Source organism: Haliaeetus albicilla, chromosome 2 (assembly GCF_947461875.1).
Source record: "Haliaeetus albicilla chromosome 2, bHalAlb1.1, whole genome shotgun sequence".
Taxonomy (NCBI): domain Eukaryota; kingdom Metazoa; phylum Chordata; class Aves; order Accipitriformes; family Accipitridae; genus Haliaeetus; species Haliaeetus albicilla.
Genome location: NC_091484.1, coordinates 31,452,934 through 31,474,567, shown reverse-complemented (window position 1 = coordinate 31,474,567; position 21,634 = coordinate 31,452,934). Strand labels below are relative to the sequence as shown.

The 21,634-nt window shown below is 40.0% G+C and overlaps 1 protein-coding gene across 7 annotated transcripts in view; it reads left to right on the top strand.

The window, feature by feature from the left end:
* Positions 1–11,967, top strand: part of CDK13 (cyclin dependent kinase 13) — a 50,354-nt gene extending 38,387 nt beyond the window's left edge. For 2 of the 7 annotated variants that reach the window (XM_069769603.1, XM_069769596.1), the window contains 3 exons: positions 1,963–2,168; positions 5,171–5,731; positions 6,803–11,967. In XM_069769603.1, coding sequence (XP_069625704.1) covers positions 1,963–2,168; positions 5,171–5,731; positions 6,803–7,659 — 1,624 coding nt within the window. In that variant the 3' untranslated portion in view covers positions 7,660–11,967. The remainder of the gene's footprint in view (positions 1–1,962; positions 2,169–5,170; positions 5,732–6,802) is intronic. The other 5 variants (XM_069769647.1, XM_069769637.1, XM_069769611.1 and 2 more) reach the window with 5 other exon arrangements.
* Positions 11,968–21,634: the final 9,667 nt, after the last annotated feature.

The window sequence follows — 21,634 nt, the reverse complement described above, 5'->3', positions numbered from 1 at the left end:
CTTTTATCTCTGTTTATCAGTGTCTACTTTTTCCAAGGGCTTTGAGGTCCTCCATGAATCTGAATTGCCTTCTTTGATGGTAGAATGACACTGGGTATAAAATTCTGCAAAGGTACCTGAGAGTTAAAGTGAAATACCATAAATCGTTTCCTGTGCCAAATGAGATTCTTGGGTTTACAGCAAGGAGAAGTGAAACACTTTGTGCAGGGTTTTTCCAGTCAGTTTCTCTGAGAGAAAATGTATTGCAATGTCCAGTAGGGTTTTAGCAGTGACTTATTTGTACTGATTAAAATGACAACTCATATTGGAACAGGCCCTGAGGAAAACAATGAAAAGGTATTACAGAATCTGCAGGTTTCATTCTTCTCTCAAGTTAGCTGTCACAATATAGAACATTTATTATTGTTTGAGTAAATTGTACCTTCAAGGCAGCCTGTACAGACTTCTTTTTAATTCATTACTAACTGGGAAAAATGTTTTGAGTTTTATCTAAGAACTTTATTTAAAATCTTTTGAGACTTACCTGTTACATACACACGGTTGTTACTAATGCTCCTGATGCATAAGGCTAAGAGGTTTCACTGCCTCAATATGACTATATATATCACTGAATATCAGTAATCAGCAATTTTAGGCTGTTCACTAAAATCTCAGAACCACTTGTACAGCATGTTGCTTATATGCATTTTAAAGTAAGTGAATGGGAAGAAATTTGGTTTTCTTCAGGGGCTTGGTAGTGCATCCATTCTAGAAGCTGATATATGGAAATTCAAAACAAACTAGGCCTTGGGGTCCTTTTAGAAATTAAGAGGAACCACACTCACTTCTGACAGAGCTTGCACAGGAAAGCGTTGACTGTTCTCTTGAAAGACTAAAGTTCTGCTTTGGGAAGAAACAGCTGTTCGTTCAAAGGAAGTGACAGTGCTGATTGCAAGGACTGTAGGGTACTTCTCACAATGAGTTCTTGCTTGCTTCCAGTTGTTTCTGACTAAATACTTGGCAGGTCTTTGACCTGGTATGTGAAGGAACAGAATAAAGGAAGCAGTTGTCATAATTGCCTTTCCAGTGGTTCTTGTCATCTGTCACCTAATTTTTCCATGTTCCTGGGTGAGGGAACCACTCAGTTATTAATATGTAATAGGAAAACAGAAGGCACTATTTTTACTGCGTGTCTCATTATTTCCATTATCTATGGGATGAGTCTCAGGAAATCAGAATTGGGATGCCTGCAGGGAACAGTAATGGAAGGACAGAACTGGTGGCAGATTACTTCCTTAGGAGACTTTTGCCTCTGCTTTTATCTGTCTTAAAGGACTGGGATATGCTTTGTTCTTCCTAGTATCCTAACTTTGCTAGTGTCAAGTGCTATTTATTCCTCCAACTTTTTTTTCCCCCTCATACTTTCTTGATTGTCTGTTCTGTACAACTATAAACACTAGATAGCCATGTCTGTTACTGTGGGCAAATATTTGAACTCATGAGGCAGTAGTACTTTTACAAGTGGACAAAAGGATTTGGTCACCCAGACCCTGAAAAAAACCACTTTTGTATCAATAACAACTCTGTTATCTGTTACTCTGCAAATTCTGTTCTATAGCAGGTGTGCGGCATTAACTTTGAAGTCTTGAATTACACAAATAATTAGGCTTTTCATAAGTATGAATGCAAGAAAGTAACATGATGCTCATTTTAAGATATGTGTTCCCCTTTTCTGCCAGAGGGGCCTGTGCTTCTGAAATAGGCAATCAATGAAGAGATTTCAGCCAGAAAAAGCAGATCTGAGATTTTGCTGGCTTTGAGTGTTTTCTGATGTATTTCTGAGTTCCAGTAGGTTCATCTTTCAAAAGTTACGTTATGTACAATTTGAGCATTTATTTTACCAACATGGTTTAAAAAAACCCAAACATTTTATAAAAAATCAATTATGGGATAAAACTGATTATCTCTAATCATTCTTTGCAGCCTTCCTTTGTGGCAGGATTGCCATGAGCTGTGGAGTAAGAAACGTAGAAGACAGAAGCAGATGGGCATGACTGATGACTCAACAGCAACTAAAGTCCCTAGGAAGGATCTGTCTCTAGGCATGGATGAGAGCAGAACCAACACCCCACAAGGCATGCAAACTTCTTCCCAACTCAAAACTCAGGGCAACTCTAGTGTAGCACTTGGTCAGTAATATTTTCGGTTCTTATAATTACCTTCTACTTGGATTGCACCTCTAGAAATTTTAGATGTTGTTTTCAGAGTACTGACGTCTCCTGGATTCTTGAGGGAGGAACAGTATTGTAAGTTAAATCTTTGTTACAAAAGATTTACCCTTGCTTCTGGAAACTAGGTGTTCCTTTTAAGTTTTACTTAATTTTTCAATCTAGTCAGAGCAACTAACTTGCTCTGTATTTTGAGGGATTTTATCTTTTGCTCATCTATAATTCTTCTGTAATCCCACAAGCCAGCTGCTGCTCTAAGTTCCTCACAATCTCCATAGGTTGGAGGAGCTTTACTGGTATTGATAAGCTGAATCAGAAGGCAGATTTTAGAACAATCGTAATTTCAAATGAAATAGACTCCCTCTGCATGTTATGTTAGTCTTCAGCTTTGCAAGTTGTTGGGGCTGAACCAAGTTGTTAAAAAAAAAATTTAAAAAAAAAAAAAAATCAAAAAAGCCCCCCCCAAAACCTGGTATAACAAGAATTAGCTACCTCTGTAGATTGCACAGCCATTAATTCTGAAACTTAACCAAAGTATCTTGCTTGGAGACCAATTTTATGAATATAATACAAAGTGTAAAGTAATGGTTTCCTGTGTGGACACCATTTGCGATACTAAGCAGTTCGGTGATAGTTCCCTCATAATATGTAGAAATATACAAAGTAACAATACCAAATGGATATGTGATAAGTTTAATTTAGACCATTTTTGATTGTGCAAAGTGACTATAAATCCTATGGCACTGATACAGGAGTTCAGCTGAAGAAAAACAGTAAATGCATTCACAGGGCCTGAAAATTCATTAATACCAACCATCTTGAATCAACTCTTCATTTAACAATAGAGCAGAGCTCCAAATACTCTGTGCAAAGAGAGAGAGAGATATATATTTATATATATATAAAATAGTTCTTTTGATCATATTTTATTGCAATTTATTACCTCTTGCTCCTGTTCATCCTGTTTCTCACTATAAGCCAGCTGTGAGCTTCTGCCACTCCATATGTTTAGGCTGAAGTTTTGGCAGCATTTTCAAGCATGACTTCCTGTAGCCCTTAAAATTTTTTCCCCCTCAACTGAAAACTGTTATAGAATTTTGAAGAGTCCAAAGGGTAGTAGTTATTTTCTTTGTGTTTTTATAACAAGTAGCCCAATAAGACACTATTATGTTTATTAGTCATTAATACTAACCATGCAAAATAAAGTAAAGAAATAGAGAAGGAATCATTCAGACCTATATTGCTGTTTGCCTATATGTACAGACAAAAATATATTTAGGTAGAAAAGACAACAATTTAATTTTCAGTGGAGCTTAGACAGTTCAGCACAGAGGTGTTTTCTGTACTAAGCAAAACACTTCCGGAAGCCATAATGCACCTTATCATCAACAAGGCACCCTAAAGAACTCCATGTACAAATGCATGCTTTAAACAAAACTGGTGCATTTGTTTCTGAACACCCCAAAAGAAGAGGTTAAAAACACCTTGGATCAATTGCTAACGCTCTGATTCATGAATGGGACACCCGGTTGTTACATCTTAAAATTTAACAGGAGCCATGTAAAGCTCAGTAATTCTATTCTGGTAAAAACTGCCAGATTTCCCAGAATACAGTTTGCTCTTTGAATGGACTTGAAAGTAACCAAAGAGTATGGAATAGGTAGATTAGTTTCACTGTTTGGCATTTTTCTGCTGAATTTTCACTGACAGTCTGAGAGAAGTTTGAGTGTTGAATATACCATTCTCAGATGTTACAAAATCAACTGTTAAGTATGACATCCCAGTGAGAACCAGCAGTACAAGGCATTAGAAATGATGGGTTTTTTCTGTATTGCCAAATAAAAGGTGGTTTTATTTTATATTTCTATAAATATGTAAAGTCATTGATGTCCCTGGATCCTGCCTGAGTAGGTTCCAAGTGCTTGTATCCTGGTGTGCATCCACAAGTAGGTTAGTAGGTTGTGGGTTTTGCAGCACTTTCCAGCTGTGCTGCTCTTAGTCTTGCAAGGCAAATACTTAATATTTTTGTGTGTGTGACCATTTTTTCAGGCATGACTTTAAATCTGCTGTGAATTAATATATTGGTGAATTAGCAGAATGGCAGGGATAGAAGAGGAAAGAATGTGTCCGTGTTGATCTGATAAAAAATTCAGGGCTCTGCCAGCACAGTCACACACAGTAATTTTTTAATTTTTGACTACTTTCTTCTCTAAGTCATCTACTCATAGGGCATGTTGAAATCCATGCTGCTTCACTTCTTTCAAAATAAACTACCACAATGGGTGTTTGAAACTAAGAAACTACTTTGATATTCTGACTTCCTTATTCATATTCCTCTGCATCATCATAATCTCCTCTTACTTGTGGCAAACTCCATTTCATTGAAGAAATTGTATATCATCACAAACCTGTATTTTCCTGCTACTCAGTGATTTACTTCTCACCCTTCAAACTCAGCCCGTGCTTTTGCATTTATACCACTAGCTTCTGGGACACCTAGAGCCTGGTCACTTGAGCAGGTGTTAGAATCCAGATGCTGAATTAGAATGGGCCAGAATATGACTAGAAATGCATTTTGCAGATGGCCGCTTTTTAACAGAGGGATGTGATATGTCAAAGATAGGAAACTTTGCGGGGATTGTAAATCTTACAGCTGCCTAAAGCAGGTGGCCTTAAGCCCCAGCTTAGTTGTACTGTGGAAAATTGAGCTCCAGCTTGATGTTTCTCATCTGTCCAAGTGCGTGTGCGCAGCCCTTGGAAGTCACTTTCTTTATATTCGATCTTACAATTCCATTTCCTATAGATGCTCCCCCAAAGGCAGTTAATATGTAAAAGCATTCCATTTCTATGTTGTCCAAACCCATGCTTTGCCGGTTGTCAGCCATGCTAGATTAGTCTTACTTTTGAGTTTCTGAAATATGTGAGTTCTAAATAATACTTAAAAACACCTTTTTTGTCTTTAGCAAAAACAAGCACTGGACAGCAGTTAAACCAGAATGAAGTGGCAATCCTGCTAAACCTGCTACAGTCTAAAACAAGTGTTAGTTTGGCACAGTTTGCTCAAGTGTTGAATATTAAGGTAAACCCAGAGACTCAGCAGCAACTAAATAAAATAAATCTTCCTGCTGGAATTTTGTCAGCAGGTGAAAAACAGTCAGAACAGCAGCAGCAGCCGCCGCCGCCTCCTCCACCACCGCTGGAACAGGAGTCCCTAAAACAGCCGACGGTCACGCAGCCTCCTGTACCACCTGCTCAGCTGAGTCAGACTAAAGTTGAGACTGATGCTGCCCAGGCAGCTGTTCAGAGTGCATTTGCTGTTCTGTTGTCTCAGTTAATAAAGGCTCAGCAAACAAAACAAAAAGATTTTGTGTTGGAGGAGAAGGAAAACGGATCAGGAAATGAAATGTCATTACAACTCAGGCAGCCTCCAGAGCCCGCCACTCCTGTGTCTGTCAGCCGGGACGACGTGGAATCTCCAGCACCCGGCTACCCGCATCTGATCAAGTCATTATATACATCTGCAGGTACTGAAGGTCTTTGTACCTTGAGCAGTGGAGACGTAATAGTTTGGGGATAAAGAGTTAACATGTTAACGATATGAGTCTGTGTGAGTATAGGAGAGATTATTAAATTGATTTTGTCATGTTTTACGTCTGGATCATAGAATTTGTGTCTTACTGTAACAGGTGCCATGCAGACAGAGCAAAAGATGTTCCCCACTCTAAGAGGTATACAAGTGCTGGTAGTATTTCTGATGAAGCAGTTACATTGATCATTATTCTGAGGGTTTAGGGTTTTCTTAGTGGTGTTTTTGGTGAAGATAGTCTTCTCTAGCAAATTCATAGATGGAATTTGCCAATTTTGATTGTGTGTTTAGGTAAAGCCTATTTTGGGGGAGGGGGTATTTTATTTTTTGTTTTAATGCTGACTAGAGCAATTTTAGTGTCAAATTCTGTAACTGGTTACCCATAACTGTCACTAACGCACATGGTTGAAGGTTTTCATTTGGGTATATTAGTGGCTTCCTTGGTCTTCTCAAAGTTTAGAGGACTGTTGTTGATCTTCTTGCATTGCTATTTCAGTTTTATTGTATGGTGGTTTATGTATTGCTCTGTGGTGTTTGCAGCTGTTGAAAGAAATACTCTGAAGTGGTTTGGGGATGTTTTTGAGGGTTTTTTGTTCATTTTTTTTTTTAACCTTAAGTTTTGCTCTTCCTTGATAGGGTGGCCTTTTGTCCCTCAAAACTTTTAGCCCTGTTTGCAAATCTTTTCTGATCCCTCTTTGAATTTTCTTGTGTTTGTGTGTTGCTTGAGTTTTGTTTTGGGCTTTTTTTTTTTTTTAAGGAACTTGTACCATTTTTTCTTTAACTGCTTGCCTGGTGATCTTACTTTGAGGAGAAACCTGCATCACCTTTCTGAGGCAAATGAGCTGTTGTCTTCTCCAAAATAGTCTGTCCAACTAGCAATACATTTAACTAATAACTTAATGAGAATTGAAGTAACAAATCTCTGTATTGTTCTAGGAAAGAGTCCTTTCCTTTCTGGTATTGTTATTGTATATGTTTATTCCAAAGCTTTTCTTTTTCATCTGCTTAGGTCAAGAGGATTTGGTTAGGCAGTCTGAGATGAGGCTTCTAAACCGAACACCCGAAGAAGAACGCCCTCGGATCTTGCCTCCAGACCAGCGTCCTCCAGAGCCACCGGAGCCTCCACCTCTCACTGATGAAGACCTTGATTATCGGACAGAGAACCAGCATTTGCCTATAACTAACTCTTCAGGAACAGATCCTCACGCAGGAGTGAAAGCAGCTCTTCTGCAGCTGCTTGCTCAGCATCAAGCTCAGGCGACAACGGAGGAGCCAGTACAAACAAGCGTGGATTATCAGGCTAGAGACTCCTACGTAACAGGCCCAGACTACAAGGATAACTTTGGATCATCTTCCTTCTCATCTGCCCATTATGGCAGTAGCGATGGAATAGGAAGTGGATCATCAGGAGCATTAGAAAGGAGGAGCTTCCTTGGAAACTCGGATATTCAGTCTTTGGATAACTACAGTACTGCTTCATCTCACTCTGGTGCTGCCCCTCCTCCGTCAGCCTTTTCAGAATCCTTTCCCAGCTCAGTAACTGGTTACGGAGACATTTACCTCAATACTGGCCCTATGCTATTTAGTGGAGATAAAGACCATAGGTTTGAATACAGCCACGGCCCAATCCAGGTTCTGGGCAGCAGCGGTGACACTTCCGCAGGGCCAGAGAGTACGCACTCTTTGCCCACAAAGATGCACAACTATAGCTATGGAAGTAACTTACAGGAAAATCCCAGTGGCATCAGCCACATGCATGGACAGACTTGGACTTCTCCTGCCCAAGGACCTGGCTATTCCCAAGGATACAGGGGACACATTAGCACATCTGCAGTGAGAGGGCGAGGCAGAGGATTACCATATTGAGTATCTGTTTTTCCTCAGGCACATCATTTTTATCTGGAAAAACTTTTTTGTTTTCCTAGCTGCAGTTTAAAGCAGCAGTTCAACAGACTTGAAAAATGTTAATTCAACAGCTTTATTTTTATGTGGAAAAGGGTCTTGCATACAGTAGGAAAAATTAAAAATGCTTAAAACTCATGCTGTCTGAAAACTAGATAAATTGATTGTACATGTTCACAAACTCTAGTTCTGAATTTTATTTTGTATTTTGGCAGTTTTAAGTGGATGCTAAATTTAGGGACATCAGCTTTTTATGGCACTCTTTCAGATCTTCTGAACTATGCACATTTGTGCTTTTTTTTGTAAGTTTGGACCAACTTTTATGTAAAAAAAAATAATTTTACAACAATCAAAGCAGGGCACTGATTTATTTGGTATTTTTCTTTTTACAGAACTACCTTTAGTCAAAGGTCACTGTCAGTCTTTGCACTGCTTTCAGTGTTATTGTGGAAGGTGTACTTTGTGCTCATTTCAGATAATAAAACACAACCTTTCTCTTGATGCAAAATTTTATAAATATTTGGTCAATGTTATTTTTTTTTTCTTTCAAGAAAAAAAAAAAAGAATGGATGTTCTCGTAAAATGTTCTCTCCATCTCCCAGGCTTGTTTATATAAAAACTGTTTTACTTGAATGGTAAGTGCCTTAACATGTAAGCTTAAGGTCTGCAAAAATTTGGAAGTACTTTATAGATCAACATGAAAATACCTAAACCTAGGTAGTTAACATGAAAATTCAGATAATAGTAGGCAACTCAAATAGGTCATAACCTTGTGCTGTTTACTTCAGGTGGGCCAGTTATTTAGAGACCTAATCTTGAAGAAATCATAATTTCCCAATTGAATTTCATGAGAAATGTTGAAAGTGCTGAGAAGAATGAAGAGTGTAGTTTTTCCTCAGCTCCCTCTTGGAGTTGTAGTGTTTTAGTTCCTCTGCCAAATAAACTATACCTTATATGTCCTTACCAAGTGATGAAATAGGGTTTTTTTTCTCTTAAATGTCAACAGCAGTAATGACTTGACTTTGTGTGAAAAGATGACACTGTCGTCTTTTGACCACAAATACTGCATTATAGGAAGTAACCAAAGGAAGAATGACCAGTATTTAAACCACAGCAAAATGTTTGACACTAGTTCTAATTCTCTGTAAACTTATGATTGTGCCAATTAATCGATTTTATATCTGCTATTCCACAGAATATTTTAATACTGGAATCGAGTCTCTCTGAACAACTGATAAAATGACTGTAGTTAAAACTCTTACCAAGAGCCACTCCTCATATTAATTACAATTTCCAGCATGTTTTTTTTCCCTTTGACAACAAGTGGTCTCTCTCCTGCAGAGAGGAGGTATGGTTATATTTTGCATGTACATAAAAGAATGTTTTAAAGCCCATATTGGAAACAATTTTCCAACTGATTATCCAGTTGACAAATCGGTACTTTATGTAACTGAGTGTTTAATTATTACTTTTTAAAAAGTAAAATTTCTACTTACACTATTACAAACGTAGTCTTGTCAGTGACTTTTTGGATTTTCAGAATAGAAGCCAAAGTTGTTGGTGTTTTGTTTTGGTTTAGTTGAAAATCCTGGTTCGTATATGGCTAACTATCACACTGTAGAGCATGGAGAAACTCACTTCGCTAACTGTGTAGCGTTTGAGGATCTGGCAAATGAGAAATGGAGAGAGTCATGCTGCTTACGATGTCCCTGTAAGTCTGGCAGTTGCCTTCACTAGACACAGAAAATCCTGCGATCTGAAAATAAAAGCGGCCTGGTCAGAAACAAATATTTACGACCTGAATAGCCTGTGCTTAAGAAAAACAAAAGCTTCATTTGTGAATGACAGTGCATTGGATAGTTTTCCTTGAGTAAGGACACCCCCATAGCATTTTTCTGCTAGTACAATTTTAAAGGCAAAATCATTAGTGTCATTTAGATATGGACAGTGTCAGCTAAGGCTTTTTGTTTACTACTCTTTAAAAAACAATCCCACAGTGATACACACAGATTGCTTTTTTCAAAATCAAGCAAAAGACTTTCAAAGCTTTTAAGCAGTTGCTTTCACTAAAAATGTGCAGTCTGGTGTTAGTTTCCTGCACTTCAAATGTAACTGCAGGTGATAGTTGGCTAAACAAAGCAGGTAAGTTCAAATGGAAGGTAGATCTCAGCAGACTAAATGATTTGACTTCCAATACAAAAATGCAAGGAAGACATTGTGTCTTCTACTGCTTCCCTTTTGGAGGTAAATTTTCAAGTCATTTAGTTCACCTCATTTAATGCAGAGAAGTCGGTCCCCTCTGCATGTGTAAATGACAGTGCGGTTTCCTTACGGGCTGTCAGTACTCTGACGTTGCATCATTCCGCCGAAATGGATTTCAGTCTTCGGCCATGAAAAAACCAACCCCAAAACAGCATGAGTAATCCTGACTATGAGGAGAGAGAGAAGGAGATGCAATAGACAGTTGACTTCCAGATGAATCAGAAACAAAACTCTGGCACGCTGTGGCAGATGCGTACTGCACAATGACTTTTCCCCAAATTCAGTTTAAGCCTGTGACTTTGAACACTATATTTGCCTGGGACAACAGCGTTGGGATAATTTGGAGGGAAAGGTAACATTTCCATATATGGTAACTCTGAAGAGGTTACCTCCTCTGCAACCCAGGGGATCTTCTTGGCTCTTTTGCTGACAGTCTTTCCTCCTGGGCAGGTAGAGGCTGCACATGGGCTGCGTGTGGGTAAGGAGCTCTGCCCTCCCTCCGCAGGGCAACCCTTGGGGTGCATGGCAGGAGGATTTCTCCCTGTGGCCACACACCCCTGGCCCCAGAGTTGCCCCTGGGCAGGTTAGCAGCCAGGGAACTGGCCAGATCTAAGGACTGAAGGTCCACGTTCATTTGCACCTGACCTGTGTGTTATCTATTGAAATTTCTTCTGAATTAAATCACATGACAAGGTGCTTATGTCAGTTCAGAATTTTACCCTTTTGAACAAATTTCACTCGGCAGAGTGAGTGTGTACTCGTTTGGCATTTTACATCATGTGGCTCTTGCATTTTTGATGCAGTAGTAGACATTCTGAAAACCGCATTATTTTTCTGTGGAGCTGTGGCTTTTGTTACTTTCCCCCACCCCCCACTCCCCCAATTCCTTTGGGTTTACATTTTCTGTGCTGCAATTCCAAAGTGTGCTACAGAGACCTGGACACTACATCGAAAAGTAAGTGTTGTGTGTTTGTATTTCTAAATAAACATAGCAAAATACTGTAATCATGGACTATCAAGTAGCAAGTACTTCATTATTTATATTAAGTGGTCTTTAGCCATACCAAGAGGAAGAAAGCGAGCACAACTGGACTGCTATGACCATGACTTAAAACGCTTAGACTATTACAATACTTAAAATCAGCCAAAAGAAAAGGAAACGGCTTTTATCATGGATCGCTGGTTGTTGTTGTTATCTTGAACAGAAGGAGCAGTGTTAGGGAAGAGGTGTAAAAATACATGTATCCTTAAATGTTAATATAATTTCTTGGAAAAATAATTTTAAAATGTCAAACTTTATATTTTCTTATGTTTCCATAAAACATGGTCCATGTTAAATTTTCTCCATACCATGGTAGTGTAAGGTGCTTTCTAGAAGCAGAGGCGGTAAGTGCTGTAATGTAAGTTCTTACAGTTTTGAGTGCTCTTCTCCTTTTGCTTGGTGCAGGAGGCAGTTTCCGTTTTGGTGAAGTTTACAGTTGGATGAGTTTAATAGATAATTGTAAGGTAAAGACTGAAGTAACATAGGATACCTCTTGTCTGTGGGCAAATTAGATCTCAGACCATGAGTTCTGTTTCCAAGAGAGAAAAATCTCAGATGTATTTCTTGCATTCTTCTTTTTGTTAATAAAACACGCAGGTGTTTTACATACAACATTTCTCCAGTCTATTCTGTTACACTGTTTTTTACATAGGGAAATTTTGGCTATTTCCCTTCTTGATAGTTTTGGGATGTTCTATATATGCGGAAGTGTGTCATGAAATAAGGAATCACCAGAAAACTGATTTGAATTCTGTATTTAAAGATGAAATGACCTTGGGTTGACTTAAAATCGAACTAACTTTTGCTTATCAGGGTGAAGAATACTTTATTGCAGGAGTTATTTCAAGACAACCTAATTTAAGATAATTAAACTGTTATGCTTCAGCTTGCTTACTCTTTGTTATTTTAAGCCATTTGTATATAAAATGTATTGTGCGGCCTGTAAATAAAATACATGAAAACTTGAAGCCTTTCATTGTTTTCCCTCTCCAGTTGTCAAACAGCATTTCAAGAGAACATTGGGTTAAACTGAGGTGGGTTTTTTAGTGTCCAAATGAATATAATTTTCAGTGTGTTAAAAATATGCAAGTTATTAAAAAAAATATTTGCCGCTGTGGTACTTTTTCAAAGGCAAACCACAGTGACTGACAGGACGAGCGCTTGTTGCCAGAGCGGGGCTCCTGGTTAATGCAGGAGCCGAGGTGCAGCCAGCGAGCGCTGATGGTGCAGCAAAAGCCGGCGGCGTGCTGGGACGCAGTTAGGGGAAGCGGGCCCTTCCCGTGGTGAGAAGATGCTGCTGTTGCCAGCACCTCTTGTGTGAGCTTTTTGGGATGGTGGGCTATGTGTAATGTGACATTTTTTTCTTAGCGTGTCCAAGCAGAGGTGTCGTTAATATTCCCCACTGCTGTCTCTTTAAAGAGGATGGTGCGTTTATTAGAAATAATGGGAAATCAGGCCCAAAGAGCCAGGTATTTTCAGTGTCTGGCTACACGCGTATGCTGCTGGTGGAGCACTGTAAACCGAGCGTGGCTTCAGCAGCTGCACTTTGAATGCCTGAGGCTTCTCTGCTTTTTTCCTACTGTATCTGCTAATCTAATGAAACTGTTTGCATCTTTCAATAAATGCTATACTTCAATGCAAAAATAAGGCACTTGCTGTATCTTCAGTGTTCTTAAACTCCAGGTTGGACAGATTGCTGCTGTCATCGCTTCAATAACTTGTCATTGATGAAGTCGGAAGATGGGCGGTGAAGGTGCAATAGGAAATTACAGGGGCTCACAGCAGTTACGTAGGTGTCATTTGACGTTAGGCTGGCAAAATGCCTAGCTGTAGCCCAAAGCATCTTCTCACTTTGGAGACAATACTTTGGTGGCAGCTACAATTAAAGCCTGGATTTTACTTCTGATGACCAAGTCAGGCTGTGCTACGTAGGATGTACATGTGTACTACTTGCACATAGTAGATCAGACAGTTGCGTGAAACAATTTCTAGTTGTCTGCTCCGTTTTTCTTGTGAAAACTGCTATTGCAACTAGTAACGTGACAAAGTTGGCTCTGGTTTATGTTGGAGTATGAACCTGTGGCTGTTTGAGAATGGTGCTGCGTCCCATTCATTCAGCTGTTGGTGCTGTACGGCCACTAAGCTATGCAAAAAGCTACCAGTAATAATTCCAGTAGGATCCGCATGTGAATCAATATCCTCAGCTGCAAATAAAATAGCATCAAGTGAAAGGGAGAGATGCAAATAACTGCGGAACAGCCTGTATCAACACAGAGCAAGGACTGTGTCTGTGAAATCGGTGGCAAGAGAGGAAACAAACCATCTCATGTCACAGCTGTGAATTACTGACTGTTAGCTTTGAAAGAACCATGCAATTTTGCAGAAAATTCTGTTAAATTAGCTGAACCAGGATTAGGTTGCTTCTATTTTTAAGGAATGCCTGTAAAACCTGACAGGCCATCCGGATGAAGGGGATTACAGCTACCAAACTCCCCCATCATGTGGAAGAAAATGCAAGTCAGAGCTCTTGGCAGTGACAACAAACAAGGGGAGAGCGAGCTTCATTTGACAAATGAGGGGAACTGTTTCTTTTCCCAGTCAACTGCGTTCGCTTCCATGGAGCTTGAGGGTTTTGCTTTTAAAGCCGCTTGCTCATTATGGCTGCTTATTTTGGGCTTATTTTATTGCCCGTGGAGAAAACTTGCAGTCAGTGTGATTTAAATAAGAAGGAACTTTGAGTCTGAGCATACGGTAATGTTTTCTTTTTCTTCAGGTATGGCGGGCCTTGCTAATAGGCAATACTGAGATCACTTTTCACAGCATGGCTTCGATTCTGCTTCAACAATTCCTCTGTGGGTTATTTGGCTCTACTATTGATACGGCAAATTCTCATAACGTGATGAATGCGTCTTTAATAGGACTTCTTCCAAAGAGGCTTTGTGAAGGTTTTTTTCAATATTAGAAAATACAGTGCAGAAGAGACATAACTGCATAGAAAAGGGAATAGTTGAGTGTAAGCTTTACAGAAACCAGCCTGGGAGCTTCTGGTACTTGCAAGTAGATCTGACAGCTGTGTGCTGCCCTTAAGGTAACTCGGGGGGATTAACTGGTTTCTGCGGTTAGTATTTGACTTGTGCAGATGTGTGTCTCTGCTCTACTCCCCCCTACATGCAAGGGTATGGTAATAGTTGCTGGAGGACGTTGTTGGAAGTGTTTCATGTGCAAGTCTAGCACAGATAGGTGCCTTTTTTCTTTCCTCCTGCAAGTTCTTTTCAGACCTGTTTTACAAATGCGTAAAACGTTAGAAGGTTCTGACGTGGGGGAAAAAACAGTATTTCTCCTGCCTTTCAGATGTTTTCTGAGGATCTTGGTTTTGCCCAGGTGGCAGTGGTAGGGAAGTACTGATGTCTGCTTGCCCTGCTGTAGGGGCCTCTCTGAGCATCAGTGCCATGAGAGCCGATGCTGGTTTGCCTCATTGCTCTGTGTCCGCATCACCCTGAGCAAGGAATGGGCTGTGCAGAGAATTAGACAGAAGCCTGGTTTAGGAGGGGATTTCTCCTGAACAAGGATCATTACTTAAGTGTCCAGCAAGGGTGCTTTTACCTTCATTCTCCTCCATCCTCACCAATTGCAAAAAGGATCTATGGGAGTGGTTTTGAAGCAGGACCTGGTTTTGTTTGGGGTATATTTTCTGTTTTTCTTTGCCAGTATTACTTTTCAGGGAGCTTTTGGATGTTAGAAACCACCATGAGACTTCCCTAGGTCTGCTGAAGTACTGAGCGTTGCTCCTCCTGGACTCCATGGCACAGCCCTTCTGCTTTCTTCACTAGCAGCTCTCTTGTGTGGGCAATATGTAGGGCAACTTTCAGGGGCTGGGACAGAATGTTCCCCTCTTCTCTCAAAGCTGAACTCCAGTAGCTCACGTTACAGCTTCTGACCCCAAAGACTAGTGGCAGGAAAATGCCTCTTACACAGGTCTTATTTTTTTGTTTAAGAAGGAGACAAGAATTCACATGCTGCAGACATGACTGATACAGCTGTCTCCTGGGATGCTTCTCTAGATTAAGAAGAATAATGCATCAGCCAAAAAAATGCCATCGGTTTCAATAATTCACCAGAATCTGAATCACCAGATGGCCCAGCCCTCTGGTAAGGTCTCCTGCTGCACTACATCTGCTTGTCCAAGCCTGATTCCCTTCTGTTTCACCAAGGTAAATGCGTAGCTGTGTTGATACTTTAGAAATATTCCACACTTTTTTTCCCCAGCTATTGTTTCAAATTCTTTGATGTACCAGGATGTAGGGAAGAAAGTGTATACAACAGGCTGTAGAGCTGTATACAAGCTCTCTCCTTTGATCTATTCCCTGATGATGATCTCATGGAACAAGAATGGAGGAAGGGAACAACCTCATCTGTCCAGCTGAACTTGGCTTTGCCGGGCAATATGCTCGCTGGTGGGATCAGCTTTTATTTCTAGCTGGGGGAATGTATGTTGTACTTAACACTGAAAAGCTCAGAGTATCTTTCAGGTAAAATACAAGGGAAGCATCTTCCTCCCACACTTGTGAAGCCGAGGATTCCCCATGCTCTTGCCTGAAGAAGGCCAGAATCATTTACCAACATTTTTTTTCTGCGCATTTTTCAGTGACCCGCTTCAGCTTCTACAAAAGACAAAGCACCGTGTATGGAACTTCATCCAACAATCTCTATTTTTTTTTTTTTTTTTTCCCCCCCTTCCCACCCACCAAACTGAGACCTAACCTGCTTTAAAAATCTCTCCTTGTAGGGAGAATAGATCTTGTATTTCAATGTGAGAAAACCAGTAGATGAGAATTTGAAACTGGAAATGGGGTTTTCCTGAGCTACAAAGCATTGTCTTCACATTTGCATCAGCAGTGCTGCTTCTTCTTTGAGCTGTGGGAAGGACAAGCTGAGGGTACAGAAGCTCTCTGTGCTCCCTGCCATCCCTGGTAACTCATGTCTCTCCAGGCGGTGCCTGCTGAGGGCTGTGACCTAGCAGTGCACGTTACGGGGCGCATAAATGCTGTTAAGTGTCTTTAGTGGGTGTTTTGGAGGATGGGCACCCAACCGTAAAATGACAAAACCCAAGCAGAGCACAATGGTTTTGTTTACCTCCCCCTTGTTGACAGCGCAGCTGTGTGTGGCAGCCCTGCTCTTGGCAGCGCGACGCTGCGGCCGCTGCCGCCTCCGTGCCCTTCGGGCTCACAGTTTATGCAGGGCTGGTGCCGTTTGCACTGCGAGGAGGAGGAGGAGGAGGTCGGAGGGGCAGGGTACGGCGAGGAGGCGATGCTCTGCTGTGGCAGGGGCCTGGGAGTGCTTAGAGACATGGTGGCACTGCGGGGTCCTGCTGCCTTGCACAGAGGTTGGCTTTGATCCGAGCTTCCTTCGTGGAGCATCCGGAGTGTTTGGATCCAAGCCCCAGCTATGCATCTGTTTGTTCTCAGTCAGAAGCATTGTTTGCCTCCCGGAATAGTTGAAATAGTGTCACTGGTTCAATGAGGCGATCATTTTCAGCAACCTGCTGGTCATCTAGGGTGTGTAACCACACAGCATCCAGTGGAGTGCATGGTTCTTCACCCCCTCCCTGTAAGAAGGGAATACTCGCCTCTCATCAGCACAGCTGGTAAGCACACCACGACCCTTCTTTTCACCTTACCTTGGAGGAGAGGGTGTTTAGAAAAATGCTGTTAGTTTTCATATGGGAATCTGGAGGAAGGGGCTTGTCTGAGGTCACACAGGATGTCTAGAGTGAAGTAAGGAGCCGAACATGGGTGTCTCTTGTTTGTTTTGCCTGGGTTACAGCAGCGAGTGCAGACACGAGCACACAAATGGTCCAGGTTTCGTAATGCCGCACCAATATTTGTCTCCAAGTTGTAAGCTCCAAGACAAGGTAAACCGGAGGTCCTCTGCTCTGAAAAATCAGAGGAAGCTCCAAAATGCTTTTCCAATTTTATTGCTATTCTCACTGAATGATGTTTAGATTATAGTGTAAAAAACCCAAATATTGCTGTGTAGTATCTTTAAAGCCAGCATTGCCGATGCTACCTTTTGTACATTGGTTTTATTATTCCTTCTGGAAAAATGTTTTTTTTGGATGGTCCAGCATTTGCTATTCCACAGTTCCCTCCACCAGGCCAATGGATGTTGGTTTTTTCCAAAATACAAGATAGAGCACCAAGGCTTAGGTTAGATGAGGTTGTTTCTTGTTCCGTCCTGGACAAATTGCTTAGCGTCTTTGTGCCTTGTTGCTTGCCCATAAAATACAAATAAATAGTTGTACCCCATCCCTTAGGACCAACATCAGATAAAAGCATTGCCCGAGTTTCTCAAAAATGCTGGTAGGCGCTAAAGATCATTAGAAAAAAGCTGAACTTCTTCCTTCACTTCACAACTTTCTGATCTACACCCTTGCAAAGCAATACACGATTGAGAGATCAGAACTTCTGCTTTGCAGCTGACCCAATGGCAAAAAATATGGGGAAGTTACGGAAGAGGAGCAGGCCATCCCCTGCCTTCCTGCGCTGGAGTTTAAAATGAAGACACATCCCCATACTTGGAAAGAAAGGATACTGTGTGCAGTGCACAAAAACAGCAGCCAAAGTTACCCGTGTGCAGTCCCGTAACCTTCCCCACACCACAAATAACTCTTAAAAGCTCATGTCATCTCTGGGCTGGAGTCCTTGCCCTCAAGACAAGGCAGGCAGTGGGCTATCTGGCTGCGCAAGCAACCTTGTTGCTTTCTACCCTGCTACTGCAGAACAAAGATTAATTGTGACGATTTATGTTAATACCTTTTTTTGTGAAAATCGTTCATTGTGGGGGGAGAAAAATAGACTAAGAACTACAGAAGGCATGGGAAATGAACACAAATCGATTAAAGATGTATATGAGAAGTGGGGTAGTAAATGATAGTTAAAAACTTACTTGCAGATGGTCTGATGACTCCACATCAGGTAAGTATTACTCTAAACCTGGCAGGCTTTATTAGAAGCTATGTCCATTTTTCTCCCCAGATTGCTTCTTGTTATGGATTGCAGATCCTGCTCTGAGACTTCCAAGCAAGCACATACAATTATGCAAGACAGTGAAAGAAGACATGCAGGTAGTAGTAACAATTTTTATTTGCAAACTGTACTTGCAATTACAATATTGCCTTTTGGGAACAATGACAAAAAAACCCAAATGCCACAGAATTTTGCAGACCTGTTCTATCAGAAATTCAACCCAATTTCAGCTTCTAGCATCAGATAAACCAGAGGTGGCCTTCTCTTTTAACTGACCTCCTGGGAAGCTCCAGTTTGGTTTGGTTTTTTTTCTGTTTGGGTGTTTTTTATTTTGTTGTTGTTGCTGTGGTTTTTTTAGTTTGTTTTTTTTTTGTTGTTTTGGTTTTGTTGTTTTGGTTTTTTTTTCTTTTGAGTACAATGTTTTAAGTCTTAACTGTAAGAATGCAAATTCTTTACTGACATCCAGGGAAACCTTCTGCATGCTTTATTGAAGCACCTGTCACTTGTTGCTACCTTGCAGCCTCTTGACTCATCTTTTTCATTTCTCAACTCCTGTATTAAGGTGTCAGCATTACAGAGCTTTTGTATTCTAAAAACTATTATGTTATGCCCTTCATTATGTGAAGCAGTAAATCAAAGCATCACTTCACATCTGAAATCCAGTGCTTTCTGGGTTTATTCAAAATATAGATATAAGGCTAGATACAGTATGATGAAATAAGGTGCTCTTGACTTTCCAGAAAGGATAAATGTGAGATGCAGAAAGGATATGCTAATATGAAGTCTGTGACAGGAAATCCATTTTAACTGTTTCTCTTATTATTTTAGTATGTGCAGAGATAGGCACACAGGTATGCAATTTATATGAAATCATCATTTCATACAATTCATTTAAATAAGGATACGTATGCATGAAATTTATATGTAAAAATAAAAAGGAGCCATACCTTGTCACAGTATGTCGTTTGTAGGCTGGTAAATAAAGAAATTATTCTTTTAAATTACTTTTTTGAAGCAACATTTCTTTAAAAGCACGTTATTCTCCTTGAAGTGATGAATGAAAAAAATATTTGATTGAGAAAATGTCAACATTTAAAAGAAAACATAATTTTCACTGAAATCTTTTGGTGAAACTGGCATGACTGCCTAAATGGTCTTTTTTTCTTGAATATATATTTCCATCAAGTTATAAAAATATCTGATTACTTGAGATACAGTCCCAATATGAGGCTTCCTCCTGTCTTGGTTAAAATTATGTTTCTGTCTAAATATTTCATCTGTATGACACGTTTGTGGTGGCAAGAGCAGAAGGGGAGTAAACAGCATCCAACAGAATTAAATATAGTTGCTGCAGTCTGTAACAAAATAAGAAAGTTGGTAGCTTCAATATTAGGCGAGATTATCAGTTACCTCTATAGAATTGGGAAGAAAAATGTAATGAGAATGAGAGGGATCAGTTATATTGACTAATTAAAAAATAAAAACTTCTAAAACTCCTCCTGACAACAAAAGAGGCTGCAGATAACAGGAAAAGGTCAGGATTTCAAACACAGAGTAGAAAGAACATCAAATGCAGATGCTTCCCTGACACTCAATTTGAGGGAATCTATTTCTAGTTGTGTTTTAAGTGCGATCGATATTCAAAACAGCTTCTGCTGTAGGAAAAGGGGATAACTGACCAAGTTTCTACACAATGCAGAGACGACAATTTGACAAGACAAAATCAAGATGAACAACATACAGGCCCGTGCATGGAGACTGTTTAATAGGACACTGGCTCGACCTCTTCCAACAGAGTACCATTTGGTTGCACGACGCTTTGACAAGTTGTGTAACTGTCGGAGGATTTCACAGGGCAGGAGAGGTAACACATCAACAGCAGCATTATTTTAAATTCATAAGCACATAAACAGACCCAACACATTGGATTAGATTTCTTATCGTTAGGATTTTTGTAAAGCGGGTGCTCCAAAGTGTAGTGGGGAAGCTGACAGCTACTACTGTTCTTCAGAGGAGTTGTAAAACTGTTTGTGAGTGGGAAGGAAAAATCTCCTCAGGTTGACAGTAAATGCTCAGTAGTTAGTCAGAAAAAGTAACAAATCAGGTTTCTAATGCTTGTATTACACACCCTGTGTTTTGCAAAAATCATCTACATCATGCAATATGTTACATATTGCTGGAATATTAAATTCAGCACTTCCACAGCTTGACCACTACTAGCAACACGTTAACATTTTTAGGCTTGATTTTCTGTAGCTTTTTATAGATAAGATGCATGGAAAGACTTGTAATTCCTATGGTGACAGTTTTATGCTCTAGAAAGAGATTATGCCACCTAAAGATCCTGCCCCCCAAAAATCCCCAACCAAAAAAACTTCAAGACCTGAAACCTCAACTCTGGAAGTGAATTTGTGGATTATTTTTCCATTTTGAAACACGGAAAATTTATTACAATACAATTTAAAAAACTGTCACATTTTGCTTTCTGATTCATTAATCTGAAAAGCTGAACCACATCTGTCTCCAGAAAATGAGAGAACAGGTGCTTCACCAGATTAGGTATCTATCAGTTATGAAGATACTGGTCATTAAAAAAAAAAAAAGTCTCATTAAATTAATGGCTAGTAGAGCTAAAGACTGGTTTACTCCATGATAATTGCTTGAGAATCTTCCAGTGGAAGGGGCTACACCTTTGATTACAGCATAAATCATTTCCATCTGCAGTGAAATACAATAGTACAAGTATCCCTCTTTAATTCTTAGGAGACTGTGACCTCCACTGCTATAGTGTCGTGCATGAAAACTTGACGGTTACCTCAGTTTGAAATCGTTCCTGCTGTCATTGCAGATTTTAGGTCAGATAAAGGATGAAAACCAAACCCCCTGTTAACTTCAGCAGGGATTGCCATTTAGTTCTCCAGTGACATAATTTCCCTTTTAAACAAAATTTTGGGTTTTTTTGATAAAACTACCTTCCATTTAAAAAAATTATGTATAATTTAACATACTTATTTTGGCCACAGAGGGACCTGAAATGCAGCTCTCCTTGAGAGCTGTGAATCACACAAATGTGTGGATTATCAAAGAAATCATGGACGTCTCAGTTGTTCCAAGCCCTTGCACGCTAATGACATCAGAAGTGGATTTCTTTTGTTAAGAGCAATGTTTCTGAGTTTATTTGTATTCTCTACAGCAAATTTGAAAGGTGCTCAGGAAAAGGAAAGTGGTTTTGCAGTCTTGTATCAGAATCTGGAGCATTTAATGAATAGTTATACGCAGAAAGAGATGCTCACAGAATTAAACAGCTATCATTTATTGCTAGTATGTGTTGGAAAGCATGGCTGCTTTTCTGCTGGCATCCCTCTTCCCAGGAAGGTGATGCATTTGAAACTTGCTCTGAAAATTTTATTCACCAATCAGCTTTAGGGAATGCAACAGGGAGAGCAGAAAACCCTGGGCTCTCTTCTGCCACTAAATAGTAATAAGGTTTAACCAAGATACCTTCTCTTGCTATTCTTTAATTCTCCCATTTGTAAAATTATGGAATAATAGTGTTATGCTCTCTAAAGGTTGATGTGATGCTTAATGAAATGTAATTGGTGTGTTGGTT